Source organism: Acomys minous, assembly GCF_964271855.1.
Source record: "Acomys minous genome assembly, chromosome: 14".
NCBI lineage: Eukaryota > Metazoa > Chordata > Mammalia > Rodentia > Muridae > Acomys > Acomys minous.
Window position 1 is genome coordinate 81,127,266 of NC_140496.1, and position 17,939 is coordinate 81,145,204.

At 37.2% G+C, this 17,939-nt stretch overlaps 1 protein-coding gene across 1 annotated transcript in view; it reads left to right on the plus strand.

The window, feature by feature from the left end:
• Positions 1–17,939, plus strand: part of NDST4 (N-deacetylase and N-sulfotransferase 4) — a 292,909-nt gene that overhangs the window by 171,904 nt on the left and 103,066 nt on the right. The window contains exon 6 of the mRNA XM_084757602.1: positions 1,109–1,237. Coding sequence (XP_084613728.1) covers positions 1,109–1,237 — 129 coding nt within the window. The remainder of the gene's footprint in view (positions 1–1,108; positions 1,238–17,939) is intronic.

Below are 17,939 nucleotides of genomic sequence, written 5' to 3' on the forward strand. Positions count from 1 at the left end.
CGTTCTATGCATATTTGATGATGTTCCCATCATTAGTTGTCAAGATAAGGCAACAGTTTACAAACTGTCTTATTTATGTTCAATATTTACAGTAACCCAGTCCAACACTGATATTGCTACTAGAATTTCCCATCCATTGATCTTTCTATTTCTATTTCTAATCTCCATCTAAAAAGAAGATGTGGGATTATATAACTAGCTGTATTTGGTATTCAGTAAAGTTTATCATATGAATTTAATTATCACATTATTATAATGTAGCAGCAGTGTACCAAAGAGCACAAACTTTTACCTGAAATTATTGATAATGCCAATTATGCAATCTTTATCACATTATTGCATTATTCTTATAGAAATTATGAGGAATAAAATGAATTACCTACACAAATTTAAAAATAGAGAAAGTACTGAGATTTTCTTTTTTTACATGATCACCCAACATGTCATGAAAGGAAATGTTCCTTTTACACAAGACTACATGCTTCAATTTCATCATGAAAATTAACTGAAAGATAAATACCATCATAGTTTTTGTGGATTATTGAGTGCATATCCAATTATACTGTAAATAGTTTATTATTCAAAATAGGAGTTTTAGAGTCAATTTGCCTATTTAGTTTGTCTGCTGAATATCCAGATGTATAGCAGAACTAAACACGAAATATTCCAGAAGCAGTCATTAAAGAGTTTGAATACTATTTAATGTTTGTGTGTACCAGAGACAAAGCAAAGTAGAAATGGTGAGGAAAGTTGATTCTGAATCCTATCCCCTGTACATTATGCAAGACTGAGCATCAGAATTAAGGAGAGAAGAAGCTTGATGAAATGAGAAGTGTAACCATGGAAGCTAAACCCTAAAACAAGTCTTTATTCCTTAACACGGGTCAGGCAATAGTTTAGATTTAGAGAACTAGGTTAACTGGGCTCATATTCTATACGTTGTATTTCTTTGATTCGGTTGCTCTATTGACATTTATAAAGCTAAAGCAACAAAACTTTTGATTGTAATAAGATAACAGGAACATTTCGTTGACTGTAGAGTTATGAAAGTGGTAACAGTTCTTAGTTAAATCTCAACAGTGTGCTGTTTCTACCTCTTTGCCCTTAGGTCCTCCCTCGACAGACCTGTGGGCTGTTCACACATACTATTTTCTACAAGGAGTATCCAGGAGGACCCCAAGAATTGGATAAAAGTATCAAAGGAGGTGAACTTTTCCTCACAATCCTTCTAAATCCAGTATGTGTTCTAATCATCTTACAATAGCATCAGTGTTGTCAAATAAGTTGCATTTTAAAATCTAAATCATGAGGTTATTTTTTTCTAACAGGGTCTCACTAGGTTTGCTGGTTAGCCCAGCACTTGTTACATAAATAAAGCTGGGCTTGAAGACAAAGATCCCCCTGCTTCTGCTGAGGTTTAAAGTGTGTACTGCCAAACCCAGCTCATGATTTTATTCTTTATGAGCAAAATATTTTTAGTGAAACTGAATTAAAATCTGCATTTCAAATCCTTTCCTTGATACAATTCAATTTCGGGGGAACTTTCACCAGTGAGTATAATGTTGGCTGTGGATCTAATGTATATGTTGTTTTTATTGAGTTGGCATAATTTTCTTTTATCCCTAATTTGTGAAGCTTTATCATGGAAAGATGTTGGCATTATCAAATCTTTGCTATACACAAGTAGATGATCAGATTTTTTTTTAATTCTTTGTTCATTTCTTTTTTGGTGGGAGAAGCAAAAAGTCATTTAATTTATGATAGAATTATATACCCATTTGATTCATTTCTTAACTTGATTGATCGATAACATTCAGTGGTTTTCATATTCTGAACTGTCCTTTCATCCTACATCCTGTGTGAGCAAGGTGCAGAATGTTTTTATATAACATTGAATTTGTTTGGCTAGTGTTTCCCACTTCCCCCACCCCTGAGAAGTTGTATGCCCATATTTATAAGGTACATTGATAAGTAATTCCTTTGTTGTTGTGTTGTTGTTTTTCTGTACTTACTATTAAGATAGCCCTGATTTTACATGGTTGTTTAGAAGTTTACTTCCTCATCAAAGTTTTGGACAAATTTGACGCAAATTAATTTTAACACAAAATATTTGCTTAGTCATCAGTGAAATTCGCAAGTCTTGAGTTACTTTGGGTAGAGAGAGGTTCTATTTCCCAAGATTAATATAATTTCATCACTTCCTTCTTTCCTTCCCTCCTTCCATATTCTTCCATATAGCCTTATTTCTCTCTTTCAAACTCATAGCCTCTCTTTTCAATAATCATTATTGCATGTATATATGAATATAAATTTATATTTTAACATACAACCTGTTTCTTTTGTATAATGTTATGTGTATTACATATACAGAGTTTAAAATTTGGTGTTGAATAACCAGTTGATGTTCTCTTCCCTGGGGATGACTGTGTCTCCTTCTCTCAGCATCCCTTAGTTGCCTATAATTCTTTGCATAGGGTTGAAGCCTCATGGTCTTTCTCTCATCCATTAGTGTGCCTATTGCAACCAGTGCTCTTCAGTGCTAATACATCTGTCTCTCTAGGCCCTGTTAAGAAACTTGATTACTGGCTTAATTTTTCTCTTCATTGCTTTATTTGGACTTTCTCTTTGTGACAATTGTTAGACTAATATATCTAGCAGATTCTGTCTTGTACATAATTTGTTGATATGTGATACCTATGGTATTCTCAAAATCCTTTTTATTTCTGTAGTGTCTGTTATAATGTTTCTTCTTTCATCTCTGACTCCATTTTCTTTTGTTTATTATTAATTAAACATTTTTTTTATTTTTTACATATACATTTATATTATTACACATACTTACAATACATTATCTATAGCAAGAAGAACCATGAAATAATCAGGAATTATATAAATGCTACGTTCTTAGTGTTTTGACTATTTGTTTTTGACAGCCATGAAGAAAACATCTTTTCTATCTTGGGACATCTAAAAACCTGAATGTAGATCAATCTCCATCACATCCTGACTCCATTTTCTAAAATGTATCATCTTACTTCTGTTAATCTGAAATATGCACCACACAACATATATGGTATGAGGTTTGTTGTAGAAATATATGGAGAGCAGGAAAAAGGGAAGGTACCACACAAGGGGCAGGAGAGAGAGAGAGAGAGAGAGAGAGAGAGAGAGAGAGAGAGAGAGAGAGAGAACAAAGAGAGAGCGACAAGGTGGTTTTGCCCTTTTATAACCTAGGCAGGGGCACACACTTGGTGATGGGTGGCCTGTGATGACATCATAGTTTGCTAAGCAGCCTGGAGGAAGGTGTGCTTACAACTTCTACTCTGTCAACTTGTTTAATTTTTTTTTATCCCAACTTGGAGCCTGGCAGGGTGGTGCCCACCTGTAATCCAAGCACTCAGCACTCAGGGAGGCAGAGGCAGGCGGGTTTCTGTGAGTTTGAGGCCAGCCTGGTCTACAAAGGCAGTCCAGGGCAGTCCAGGCTACGCAGAGAAACCCTTCTATTTTTGTTTCTTTCTGCTTGGATCATGACTGTATCCTTCTCTGTGCTAACTTTGAGCTTAGTGTTGTCTTCTCCCCTAGTTCTTTGAAATGTGAAGCCAAGCATTTACTTGAGAGTTTTCTTTTTATATTTATGTTAACTTCCCTTTCAGAAATTCCTTTTCAATCCCTCTCAAGACTGGCTGGTAAATTCTAGGCATACTACAGAGACAGAAGACTTCATCCTTCAAAAAGTATGACTCTTTATGATGATTGCCAAGATTAAAAACTACATTAAGCATGTGTGGATATGTGTAATACATTTACAATATAATAATTATCAGTTGGCATATCAATGTTTTTTAATTGTTAAGATGTAGCAAATATGTACATTGATATATAGGTCTGTACCCAAATTTAACATTGGATTAAATTTAATCATCAGCACGTGTTTAGCTCCAATAATATCTTTCCAGGTTAATATATCAATAGACCCACTTAAAGTCTCTAAAAGTATCCATATGTAGGAATCTGACTTGAAAATATGTAACAATGGGTTATTATCTTACACTCAGGTGACATAAGGCTTCTTTATTAACTTTTGATAACATCTCATACAGAATTTAGTCTATTTTTGTTTATTTGTGTCCTTTTACCTATCAACGTTTGTAATAAACACATGTGTGTAGGCCCAGCTCTACGAGAATACATCACCATGAGATGCTTGGGCCATTTCATCTCTCTGATTCTCCTCTCATAATGATTTCATTCCTGAGGTCTCAGAGAAGCATGTCCTCATTTACAACTCATTGCCTGTGGAACATGGGAGATAATGGGATTCATGCTATAGCCACCTTGCCTAATGTAAGAAAATTTCATGCAGACCGCAAAGGGTGCATGCTCTAAATAAAACTCTAAGGAAGTATCTGCTATGTTTGAAATGGCTTTTGTTAGGTAATTTATATAAAATCTTTTAAGGTCATAAAGAAATCAATGTATGCAAACCCGTGTTGTATAAAAAACTCTAAACTATTTGTAAATTAAACAAAAATATTGACTTAAAGTAAGAAAGAAACAAGTTACCTGGATATTAAAAGCTCCTCCCTTCAAAGTGAATATTTATTTAAAGCAACAGAAAGGACTGTTGGATTGGCATGCTGGACTCACACAGAATAGGAAACAAAAAGTTGGAGGGTATATATTCTTTAGCAAGAAAGTTGTTTGTTTGTTTTTTTTAATTACCATGGGATTATAAAAAAATAGTCATTGAAATTTGAGACTGCACTTGAATATAAGTGGAAATCAAGATTGAAGCTTTTGTTTCTCACCTGTTCTCACCAAAAATATCTTCTCAGTAGATGCCCAGGTTCTTTTGTCTTTATTTCCATTTTTGGTTGGATTCCTCATCTATATCTGCTGCAACCCTCTTAAGAAAAATTCATAATCCTCAGCACACTGCACCTGGCCTCCTCCACACGTCCTACTCATATTTGATCACTACCAGAAACTATAGTTTGATTGCCTGATTACTAAGCTTATACATCTGGCTTTCAATACTGAGTCTAATACATCTCATAAGGCATTGCTTTGAGGTACAAATGAGTTATTTTAAAATAAAAGATATTATGATGTATGCTATTCCATCTACACTAGTGGTGAACCAAGAACACTCTCCTTAGCACTATAAATCTCACTTAAGAGGCTCATTATGACACACAAATGTGTTTTTAATTTTAAACCGAAGAGAAAAAGGAGAAAGGGGGGATTTCAGAAGTCTCCTCGTATCTGACGGCAAATTGCACTATTGCACTTGCTTTTAGCATTGGGATGAATTTATGGATAAAGGAGCTAGAACAGCACACAGAGAGCAAAATGAGAAGTGAGTAGTGCGGACACAACAGCATATCCTATTATGGTACTATGATGTCTGTACTGGTCAAATAGTCCACAGGATGTATTAAAGAGCAGTGTTGCTCACAATGTGCAGAGTGTACAGAAGTAGCAATCGATGTAGACACCATTCAGTTTGGTGGAGACAGCTACAGACAGCATGACCCAACACAGCAAGAGTGGGGGACTCCAATACTTCACTCTGCCCAATACAGAGGTCATTCCGGTAAAAACTAAACAGAGACACTCTGAAACTAAGTGACATCATAAATCAAGTGGATCTAAGCAGTCAGCTATGCATCGTTTCATCCAAGCAGGAGAGAATATGTTTTTCTTCTCTACAGCCTATGAAACTTTCTCAAAAATTGGTCAAACATTAGGACAAAAAGCAAGTCTAAAGCAAATTATGAAGATTGAAACAGCATGCTCCATATTATCTGCCCACAAAGAAATAAAACTCCACAAAACTCAATAAAAATGGAAGTGACAGAAACTAAGGGGAAACCGAAGCAATGCGTTGTTGAATAAAACTTAGTCAAAGGAGAAATCAAGAAGGAAGTTAGAAAATCCCTAGCATGGAATGAAAATTTAAAAAAAAATGGCATACAAAACCTATAGCTACAATGAAATCTCCTCTCTTTAGGATTATAGCACCATGAGCCTATATAGAAACACTGGAGAGAGTTCACATTAATAATTTAATGTTTCTCCCAAAGGCCTTGAAAAAAAAAACAACAAATAAATAGCCAGGTAGACAAAATAAAAGTGAGGTAGGGCTGAAGTTCTTTATGTGAAGTCGAGGCCTTGCTGTCCACACCCCATCCCCAACCACTTTAGCATATCTACTGCTTTTGTCCTTGTTCAGGTTATGTTTAGGCAGTCATGTTGGTGAGGTTGTGAGTACAGCTTTTGACATTACTAGGAGACAGAGTCTCACAACCACTTCCTTGATCCTCTAGCTTTTACAGTCTTTCTGCCCCCTCTTTGGTAGTGTTCCCTGAGCTTCAGGTACCTAAGTTGATTTGTAGATGTATTCACTGAGAGTAGGCTCCACAACTCCTCATTTTGATTTTAGGCAACTAAGGAATGGTGAGAGTAGAGCAAACTATCTTCCTCAGAAGGAGCACATCTGTTGATTTTTCAATACCAAATGGTCTGCCCTAAAAACTCATATACAAGTATCATTAAATAGACTAAGTAGGTTATATTTAAGAATATATACATATATGCATGTAACAACAATTAATGAAAAAAAAACCCATGTATTCGAAAGAGAGCAAGGAGAGTTATATGAGACGGCTTGAAGGAAGGAAAGAGGAGAAAGAAATAATGTAAGTATTATATAATCTAAACATATAAAGGAGGAAATTAAAATATCAAAATAGACAATAAATGAAAAATTGGTTCTTGGTAAAGATTACCAATATTGACAGAATATTTAGCCAAATTTACTGAAAGGAAGTTGAGGTACAATTTAATAGTGTCAGACATGAAAAGGAAAACATTACAACAGATGCAAAGGATATTCAGAGAAGCATAGGGACATGTTATAAAGGCACATACTAAAAAATCTAAAAGAAATAGATAAATTTCCAGATATATATGACCTATCAAATTAAATAAAAATGAATTAAATAATTTAAATAGTCCTTAAAAAAATTAATGAAGCAGAAGCAGTTATAAAAATCACCAAAGTGAAAAAAAACAACAACAAAAAACCCCTCAAATGGATACATTGAAACCTACTTGACTTCCACACAAAATTTCAATATATTGTTCATGAATGCAAGACACAATGCTGACACTGAAAATAGATATACCAATTGATAATATTAGCATCAAATATTCTTAGTGCAGAATAAAGATCAAATCCAGCAAGATACAACTTAAGAAGGAGTAATGCCAGCTTCCAATTTTATTAAAGAAAGTTAATGGAATAATCTCAGCATGTGTGATGGTAAACATTGTGCAGAGATAGCTGTAGGTCCTCACTGGACAGACTAAGCTCTATGCAACTGAGGTTTTTCCTAACAGAACTTCTCTAAGATTATGGGAGTCAATCACTTCTTTTATTCTTGAGATAGCAATAATGATTGTTGTACTCTCTAACAATTGTACTTTAAAATTGTTTTTCACTTAAAAACATTAAGAATAAAATGTGAGTTTCGTTGAAACATTACAAACTGGTCTTGTAAATGGGTATCTTTATGAATTTTACAATTTAGAAGAAAAAACACATCAACATATATAAGAATAGAAACATAAAGCCTGATAACATTTACGGGTGGATACATGCATAAGCGGAAAATGATCTTCCATGACTAGGTTCCTGAACACAATGCTACTTGCAGATGTGACAGAATCACTTTGAATTTTGGACAATAGTGTCTGAATTTGTATATGGTTATGTTTATGTATATGTACATATAAATACATATACATATACACATGAAACTGTAAGGCTAATAAAAGTTTGATGGCTCATAAAGCACCAGTATCTGCCCTACCCCATCTCTAAATGTGCTTAATATAGAATCAGAAAATATATAGTTCTTTCCATCACCTTGGGAATTCATGTGTGCCTGGAGGAAGGAAACTAGATTAAATTACTTGAAAGTTCTATATTTTTTCTATCATCGAACTTCTATAACTACCTTGAAGTCTAAAAGGCATGAGCTCTACTAAGAGGGGCAGCATATTTTCCCATCCTGCTGCCAACATAAATATTCCTGTTCCTTGTGTTTTCTATATCAATGGAGAGCTGTTATTTCAGTGTTCAGAAGTCAGTAAAGCACTATGCCTTTTGTGTTTACAACAGTTGGTTCTTTTTAATTTTAATAGTGACTATCCAGCATTCAGAAATGCATCTTGTTGGTGTGATAATTTTAAGCTTATTATTATTATTTTAAATTCAGTGTGTGCTTTTGTGTGGATGTGTCCATGTGCAAGCAGGACCTAAGGAGGGCCCTAGGTCGGCTGGCAATGGAGATGTAGGCAGTTGTGAAACACTGTCTGTGGAGACTGGAGCCAATGTTGGGTCCTTTGCAAGAGTAGAAGGTAGTCTTTTTTATTTTATTTAATTTTATTAATTTATTCTTGTTACATCTCGATGGTTATCCCCTCCCTTGTATCCTCCCATTCCCCCCTCCCTCTCATTTTCCCCTTACTCCCCTCCCCTATGACTGTGACTGAGGGGGACTCCCTCCCCCTGTATATGCTCATAGGGTATCAAGTCTCTTCTTGGTAGCCTGCTATCCTTCCTCTGAGTGCCACCAGGTCTCCCCATTCAGGGGACATGGTCACATATGAGGCACCAGAGTAGGTATGAAAGTCAGATCCCGCTCTCCACTGGCTCAGCCGTTAAAGGCTAGGCTCACAACCATAAAAGGCAGTCTTAACCACTGTGCATCTCTCTACCTCACTGTTTCTGTAATGTTACACATTTAAAAATATGACACTAATTTCTAGTCGACCCTAAAACAGAAAACGTGAGCTTGAATAATTTTTACATGCTAAAATTTAATTTTCATTATATTTTAGGTCTTTGTTTTTCAAGGAACTACAAGGAATTGGGTGTCTGATTTCCCTGGATACCAATTTGCTTTGGCCAAATGAGCATCAAGATAGAAAACTGTATAGAGCTATATGAAGGACAGCTCAAAAGAAGAGCTAGGCTCCTGTCCACTTAACATTCTTATGACTCGCTGTTATTTTTCTTAGACTCCTACATGACCTCATCACATATTGATATTTTCCTGCACCGTTCCTCACTTGTCAAATACTAACATGTATTTCCCTAGTGCCGAATCCTTCTTGTATTTTCAATATAATCTTTGTTCAGACAGGAAGAAATATAATTTAATCATGTCTGAGGTGAAACAGCTTATACCAGGTAGTTCACCATCATTCAAGTAGAGACACTACCGTATAAAATATGCAGTAACTGACAATAGCTTTAAAAAATAAAAGAAAATGTCTGGAATCTTATCAGATGGTGTCACCAGTGAATAAAAAGCTTGAAATGAATATGCCCCACTGGATCTAGGTTTTTCTCTTCTTCGTTTTAATTTTGTGCTATACAAAGTACAATATGAAAATATGAGTTTCTAGGGTTTTGCTGTTGTTGCTGTTAGCTTTTTTTAATAGATACATTTGAAAATCCAGGATTCTTTAGTGCAATTTCTGGAGTACAGTATATTTACTATGTCTCTAAAGTTCAAGCCAATGCTTAGATTCACTATCCCTTGCCAAGTGTCCTAGTCTCTTTTTAAGTTCAGATAAACTAGTAAATACATCCCTGAAATAGTGCTATGCTTAAAACTGACAGTAGACTATAATTGAACTGCAATAATATATTTCTGGAGTCTCACATGGAAGTTTGAGGGGGATATGGAGATGGATTTTAGGGGTATGGAGTTCATTAGAACAGCTATTGATTCCATGGACAGACAGTGGCATGGTGGAGAATCTGACAGTTCAGGCCCCAACCACCAGAGAAATCAGCACTGCAGGATCTCTGAAGAGAGGAATCAGAGGCCAAGTAGCAGAAGTAGGGAATGTCTTCTTATGCCTTTGTGAAGAGAAGAGTGGATGGGGCGATGAGGGATTGAGGGGGTGTTGTTTCACAAAATAAGCCTGGATGCAGGCTCTGATCCCTAGGCAAGAGGCAGGGAAGGGATGGGGAGGATGTGCGGCCACAAGTGTCCCTTTGATATAAACTCACTTGTCCAGAGGGGAGACCCTGGCATCCAGAAATCTATTAGCTAGAGATACCTATTAGTGAAGGGGAAAGGCCTACGTATATTAAGATATGAACAGCAAGTAGATTCTAACATTACATTTTTATATTCCAGAGTTTTTGTTTGCATATGTATAAGATAGTAGAAAAAATAATTTCACAGGAAAGGGAAGTAGAGAAGTAGACCCAAGGATAAAGGTTGACAGCTCAGCTACAATCGATGAGCTGAAATTCAACATCAAAGGGTTAGGAAGGGCCTTCCATATGTGGAGCAAGTGTCAGGTGTAGGTATTTAGGGCTCCTCATAGAGGAGATGTTATTCAGAGTAGCATGCAGATTTTTAAAAAAGGGAGCCATCTATGGATACAAGAAGCAAAAAAAAAATTTAAAATATATTAACAAGCATAAAGTAGGAAGTATATATAGTGCTTTGAAATTCTTTTGAGTTGGAGATCAGTGAGTAGAAAGTAAATAGAAGGTTTAAGGACAGAATTGGCAGATGGGAGAGCACTCACAAAGTTTCCTTTGTTGTTGTGTGTTAGGTTGTTTATTTGCTTCTGTTGTTGTTGCTGTTCTTGTTTGTGTTGTTTTATTTCAGAGGAGGTTGTTGAGAAGGCACAGAACAAAGATAAGACCTAATAGGGTTGCTACATACTTACTCAAAATTAATCCCATTAAATAGTTTTTGAGAAAGGAAGGTAATAGATTGACTCAACACAGTATTGGCTTTGGACCTGTAACATTTTAGCTCTCCCCGCCTTCCTGCCCGTCATCAAAGCCTGAAACAATTCAAGCGCAACCTATTGGCAGGCCAGCCCAGATGTTGCTTCATTTTGAAGCCTCAGTTTATAGTACATGGCAGCCCATATCCCAGCACAGACAAGAGTTTATCCTAGAGACTGAGGAAGCTGAGACTTCAGGAAGGCAGCTCTTAAAGGAGAAAGAAGTGATTACCAAAGCCAATAAGGAATATGTTTCTGGGTTACATTATCTATCAGCTATATTGTAATCCAGATATCACTACTTATTTTTGTTGTCTGTATCTAGTGTAACATTGATGGAACTGAAATATTATAGCTAATACTAAAGGAATTTAAAAATCAGGATGCCTGGAAGGAGCAAAGATAGCAACAGCGGAAGAATTTTAATTTAAATCAGAGCAGTAAGTGCAGAGACATATCCAACTTCCCCATGCACTGTTGCTAAAATGTTCATATGCTTAGGCTGGCTAAGGAGCTTTCCTCCCTGTGTATCATCAGCCTGTGACTTCGTGGAATCTCTTGCAAGCACAGTCTGCCATGGATTAGTGCTAGCTCTCCAGACACATTAAAGGCAGCAATGATACACAGGGGAACATCAGCACAAAATAAGCTGAGCCAGAGTTTCAGGATTTTTTTTTTCAGTTGTGAAATAAGAGAGAACCAGATAAGCAAGCTCATTTACAGAAATCTATTTCTTGGTCCTTGCAACAAAATGAGACAAAGTGACATTCCTTTGACATTAAGTCATATGTTTTTGAGAATCTTAACTTTTCATTCTATAGCATGGACCATTTCACCAGAGTGTATTGCTCAATCTTCAGCCATACCGCCCTGAGCACCTCTGATCCTGTCATAAGAGCACCAATGCTACATATTTCATGAAGAACAAAACAGTTGCATCTATTCCAAACACACTTCCCTATGGAACAACACAACACGGATACTTCTTACGAGAAGTTGTGAGCTTTCTATGGGTGTTCATACTTATTTTTGTAGAAACTAACAGTGGGCTTGTCTATCTACTGCAGTGAATGAATCTGCTTCTTTCCAGACAGGGACTTTGAAGCAATTAGAGTTATTGGAATCTTTGGGTCTCTGCCTTCAGGCCCAGGAGAACAGCCACCAGCTGTGAGAAGAATGGACTCCCACAGAGTGTATAGATTGTGGAAAATTCTATTTCCCCTCACAGAGAGGCCTACAATCACCTACGTCCCCCTCCCTCCACCCCTTATCAGATTTTCCCCCTTCCTTAAAGATTGCAGGACTAACCTTTACAAAAGGACATGAATCACCATTTCCACAGTGATTCACACTCACAGCAGGGATTTTGTAAAAATCTGAAGTCAGCTAAGATCCTTGGCCTTACAATGAATGATATATTTTTTTTTTCTGTTCACTCTGAAAACCAAGAATTGAGATAATATGATGAGGCAGAAAAATGTGACCAAACTTTGATTTTTTTTCTGACTTCATGTTTTAATCTTCTAATATAGAATTTACTTATAAATTAGTAACACAGAATTTAAAGTATGCTATCCCCAAAGAACAAAATGTTTTGCCTCCTTATCCTGAATCCTGTCTTCTCAAACTAAAAGAAAACCACCGTTCTTGCATAGGCATGCATGCATCTTTCCAGTGTAGCAATTGGAGCAAGCCCTGAGAGAATATAATTTGCATTCCTCTATATTTCCAGACTATGAACAAGTCCATAAGATTGCATTGTTTATGTGTCTTTCAATATTGTTTTTTCATAGAAAAATAAGTGAAAACAACAATATTTTATTGGAAAAATCTAGTTCATACAATATAACTAGATAATTTAGCCTTCCCAAAGCACAGAATGAAAATAGTAGAAGCCTTTTTAGCATAAATAAACTTTCATAGCAAAACTATAATCTCCTATTTATGTGAACATTAGCTAAAATATGCTAAGTGTAAACAAACAAACAAAATATTTTTCCTCTCTTTATATTTTGAAAATTTAACATACAGATTAAACCTGTATGGTATTCCTGACATTTATTGGTGATATGGAAATAAGAATGCCTCTCCCCCACCAGAGTTTATATGTTTTGTGGATTAGCTAAATTAAAAATAAATGTTAAAATTCATTAAATAAAAATTAGAAATGTGAACTTTCTTTGTTTTCACCTTCCCACAGAGTTCAGCATTCGGTATTTTATTATCTTTCCTGAAAATTATATGTGGTGTGCATATTTTTAGCATTTACTTTTATTTCTCTAAGATTGTTTATAAAGAACTCAGGAAGCAACATGGGTGTTAAACACATATAGGCTTTGATCTTTCTAAAACCTACTTTATTTAGGGTTCTTTAATGCCTCTACCTCCTTTCCAACCCACTTGTCCTTAATAGGAGAAAAAGAAGGTTAGTAGGGACCGAGGAAGTAGACTGTCTTAGACTCAGTTCCTTGGGGTTGTTAGGGGCCAGAATGTGCTGAAGAAAACACCCCAGACCCAAATAGTATGCAAGCAATAAAGAGCATTTATCCTGTAGAAATCCAGCATGCTGGAGTCACCACTTAGACAAAATGGTGACCAGGTGGAATTCCAATGGGGTGGGCGGTTAGGTAATCTTTAACATTATTGGAGTACTCCAACTGAAAAAGCAGACAAACTTGAAAAGGCACTGGCAACCTTAATCATTAGTTAATCATAAGATAAGAGATTTCCAGACAGCCAGTAGATCAGCCTTAAGCAATCATATCTTCCTCTGGCCAGATGGCTAGGCCATGTCTGATTGGCTGCTCATTTTCTGCAAACTTTCTAGTAACTGCTGAGTTCATCTCTGAGAAATGGAGACTTAGGCTTGTCCTAAGCTAACAAGAAAATGCAGCCTGTCATGGAGTTGGTTAAGCTTATTTAACCAGGCCCACTCAGGATGATTCCACTCTTTGTTATCAGGACTCTAGCCAACCAGTTAAACAGCAAGCCTGCAATTCAGCAAAAGCAACCCCAACGGCAGCTTCTGGAACATGGTAGTAGTCTCTGGAGCATTTCTCTCTAGGAGAATCTCGAAGTGGAGAGATGAACAACAAAAATGATGTGAAGTGATGGAAAAGCCTCTGTTTTGGGGAGCTCCTAATTATCTTCCCTCAGAGTCCACACCAGGATGTTTTCAACTGGCAAAGACTATGCACCTCCATCCCTCAAATGAGGCAATTCCCTTTCTAGAGGACAAATATCATGAGCCCTCACACAAGTTTGTTTCTAGTGGACAAACGTCACACGCTCTCATACAAGTTTCACATCCTGTACTTTGAATCAAAACAAAAACATGTTTATGTCCACTACACACTTACATAACTTTATATAATCCTGATGAGCTGAGTTCTGATCCCAGCACCCAACTACCGAGCCACAGTGGGCTTGTGCACAGCTGATATCCCTATACTGTGACGAGGAAGCTGGAGGATCACCAAGCTTTATGATTAATATATAAGACATAAGATAAGATAAGAGATACCAAGGTAATAAGAGATACCAGGTAGCAGATTTTATGTTGTAGAGGAGTTTATTAAATAAGCATGGGGGAAGAAGAGTAGGGGGAAGGGGTACCCCAGAGTGAGACAGAGACAGAGTCAGAGACAAAGATAGGAAGAGTGAGAAGAAGAAAGAGAGGAAGAGGAAGAGGGAGGGTTGAGGTAGGACTGTCTTTTTATATAGCTGGGCAGGGCCACACCTCCATAGCAGGTAGGCAAGGATATGACAGGTAGGTAGGCTGAAGAGAATGCTAACATTCCTACCTTTTCCTAGAATTTAAAAAAAAAATGAGGAACATGGGATTGTATTTACATATGGTAAGTTAAAGTATATAAATGTAGGTAAGGGAGAAAAGAGATAGAAAAAAAGCAATAGTAACAAATGTCCAAATAATATCCTGAAAAGGAAGGAAGAGTTCTGTCCTGAAAGTTCAGGGTAGAGGGCAGGCTATGTCAGCCATGTCCTGCAGCAGATAGGGACTGAGGAGTGCTGGGAGAATCTGAAGCTGTTTGTCCCAGGCATGGAGCACACCATTTCAGCCTTTTGCAAATGGATAAGGAGTGAAATAATCATCTTAACGACTTCCTGAGGACAGTAGGGTGGCGACAGGAGGTTAAAAGGCTGAAAAATTGGCCAGGTTCCAGAAGAACAGGCTGTTGATTTGCTGTCCTATGTCTGAGAACATCTGCTGCTGAGAAGGGCAATGCAGGTCCAGCTAGGAGGAACAATGCAGGTCCGGCTGGCACAATCTGTGTAGTTGGACAGGAACACTTGTGGGTAGATGCTTTGACGATGTCCCAGATGTAGGAAGTCTGGCAGGATACTGTAACACATATGTTGGTAGAAGACAAAGATAGTAGGTTAGGTAGAGAATTCCCTTTAGATGTGCATTTGAAACTCTTGGGAAAGCAAAGAGAAAAGTCTTGAAAATAAGGAAAGAGATGATGCTGACAATGCATGGAATTTTGGGAAAGCAAAGAAAAGGCATGGATATAGGGAGCTTCCTTCTATTTTATCCTAGGAAAGGCTTGAACATGGGAGAGGAAAAAAAAAAAGGTTGGCTATAGCGAGCTTCCTTCCATTTTACCAGGATTGCTGGCAGTAATTAAAAGGCTTTACCTTTGGAACTGTCCAAATTTGGTTGCAGAGGCATGTAAGCTTAGGAGCCCTTAAGGTAGGCGTAGGGATTTGAGAGTCTCTAAAAGACATCCCAAAGACATGATAGGAGGAACAGGCATCTGGACATTTCCCTCAGGGAGATGAAGTCAGTAACCTGTTAGGGCATCCCCCAAAACAGACAGGGACCCAAGGGACAGGTACAGACTGGTCAGTAGCTCATCAGCCCTGACCAGCAACCAAGAGTGCAGCTCGACAGCGGATGAGCTTACCCTGGAGAAGTAGCCACCCAGTGACCAGGATGTAGACAGTGGCTGTGGACGGCAAGGACAGCTGCAGGAGAGCAGCTACATCTGAAAGCTCACCTGATGAGAACAAACCTAGTTGTAGGTCAGTAGAAAGGATGGGGGTTTGGTACCTCCACTCCAAGTGAACCAGAGAGGTGTCAACCATCTCTCAGGCAAAGGGAAGCATTTACATGACTAGGAAGGGGAAATGTATCTGGTGTTGGGTGCAGAAAAGTGGCAACCAGGTAGTAAAGGAGAGGGGAGTCCCAAAACCAGTAAAAAGGAGAAGGAATGTCACCAATTGAGATAGGTGATAGGTGAGAAACTTAGGCATTGGATTGCAGTATTTATCTGAATTTCATTTGACCTGAGAAATGGGTTTCTTGTAGCTTATGAGAATTCTTTTAAGTTCATAAAGGGAGCTAAATTTTAGACATGTTAGTGTCATCCTTGTTTGAAATCTGTAGTGAAATACACATTATTAGACATGAACACATTATAGGAAAATGGAGTAGATATAGAACATAGCAAAGGCTTGGGAAATGAACTTTGTGTTGATAGCACAAATACTCTTAGGTGAGTTTAGTGAAGGCCTTTCTAGCCTCTGTGGAACATTAACACATGGAGGAGAGAAATCTCCTGTAGAGCAGGAGGGAAAAGCTCACTTTAGCATCAGTACACATCATGACAGAGGAGCTTCTTCCCTCTGTTTGGAAGACTGGATAATTTAAGCACACTGAGAAACATTTTAAGAAAAGACAAACCAAAGGAAAGAAAATCTTGAGCTTGGAACTATGATAGCATCATACAGTGGAATGTTTTACCATAGTTAGATTAATAAATTAGAGCTTCGTTGATCAGTGTCAATACTTGGAACAATTCATACAACAATATCTTAGCAATAGCACAGCAACAAGAAGCAATAAAACACCCCTGAGACACGTTGACAGTCATAACTTGTATTTACCAACTTAAACCCCAGTCTCAGACCTTCTAACACTCATAACTTGCATGTATCAATCTTAAAACACCTTCTTGGGAACACTTTCTTAGACCTTCTAACATTTATAAATGTTGGAAGCTTTAAGATACAGGTGAAATTGCTGTAAGCAGTCACTATCCTTTAGCTAAAATAATGGGAAAGTATCTGAAATCTGTTTATCACTAACCTGATGTCTGTGAGTAAAGCAAACCTGTTTGCCCTTTTATATAAGAGATCAAGTAACTAATAATTTTAACTAGCTATTGAATTGACCAATGAACTAACATGCCAGTTTACATTGGGCTAAGGAGATCATTGTCTGCTTTCTGGCTATCAAGCTAACATCAGCTTAGCCATCAATGTGATCAGAGACTTGAGAAGGATAAATTGTAACCTAAAGGAATCAATATATTAATAGGGATGACTAGTTAAGTCACATCCCAGTAAAGGACAGGGTCCCAGTTGTCTCCTATGGCAGCATGGCACTATGGGCAGAGACAGTCTTGCATCAGACACAGAGGATGAGAGGCTGTTTCTGTGGAAGGTGAATATGGAAGAGACTTACCTCACCTTGTCTTCATCAAAATGAGACAATGACTCTTTGGGTGTCCAGTTTGTCCAAAGGCTAATCCATAGCTGAAGTTGGGAGCATTTTTGCTCCATGGCCAGAAACCACAATCCAAGGTTGAAGTCACTTGCCATTGCACACAAGTGTTCTGAGACCTTGGGAACTACCGTTATGATCTGGGAATCTCTGTTTTTATAATAATTTATGTTTTTACATATGTTAAATGCCATATTCAACAGATCTCTGACAAGTTTGAGGGTTGGCATATTTGAGTTAAGTGATCTTTATTGCTAGTTATCTGTGCTAAACTATACTTTGTAGACATAAACTAAAATGTTGTGATCTCATTCTGTGTTTGACTTTGAAAATATAATTACTCACATTGGTTCTTAGCGTGACTAAAAATACATTTTTGAACATGTTAAATGACTTGGTCATTTATAAGACCTTAACAATTAAAGCTAGGAGTTTAGGTTTTATGCCTGTTAAGTTGAAGCCTTAGAAACATAAACGCCATCCGAAAACAGTCCATAAAAGAGAGAGAACAGGACAGGGTTTTTTTTTTTTATGATTAATAATATCACATTTAGAATTTTAGGCTAAACATGTTTTAAGG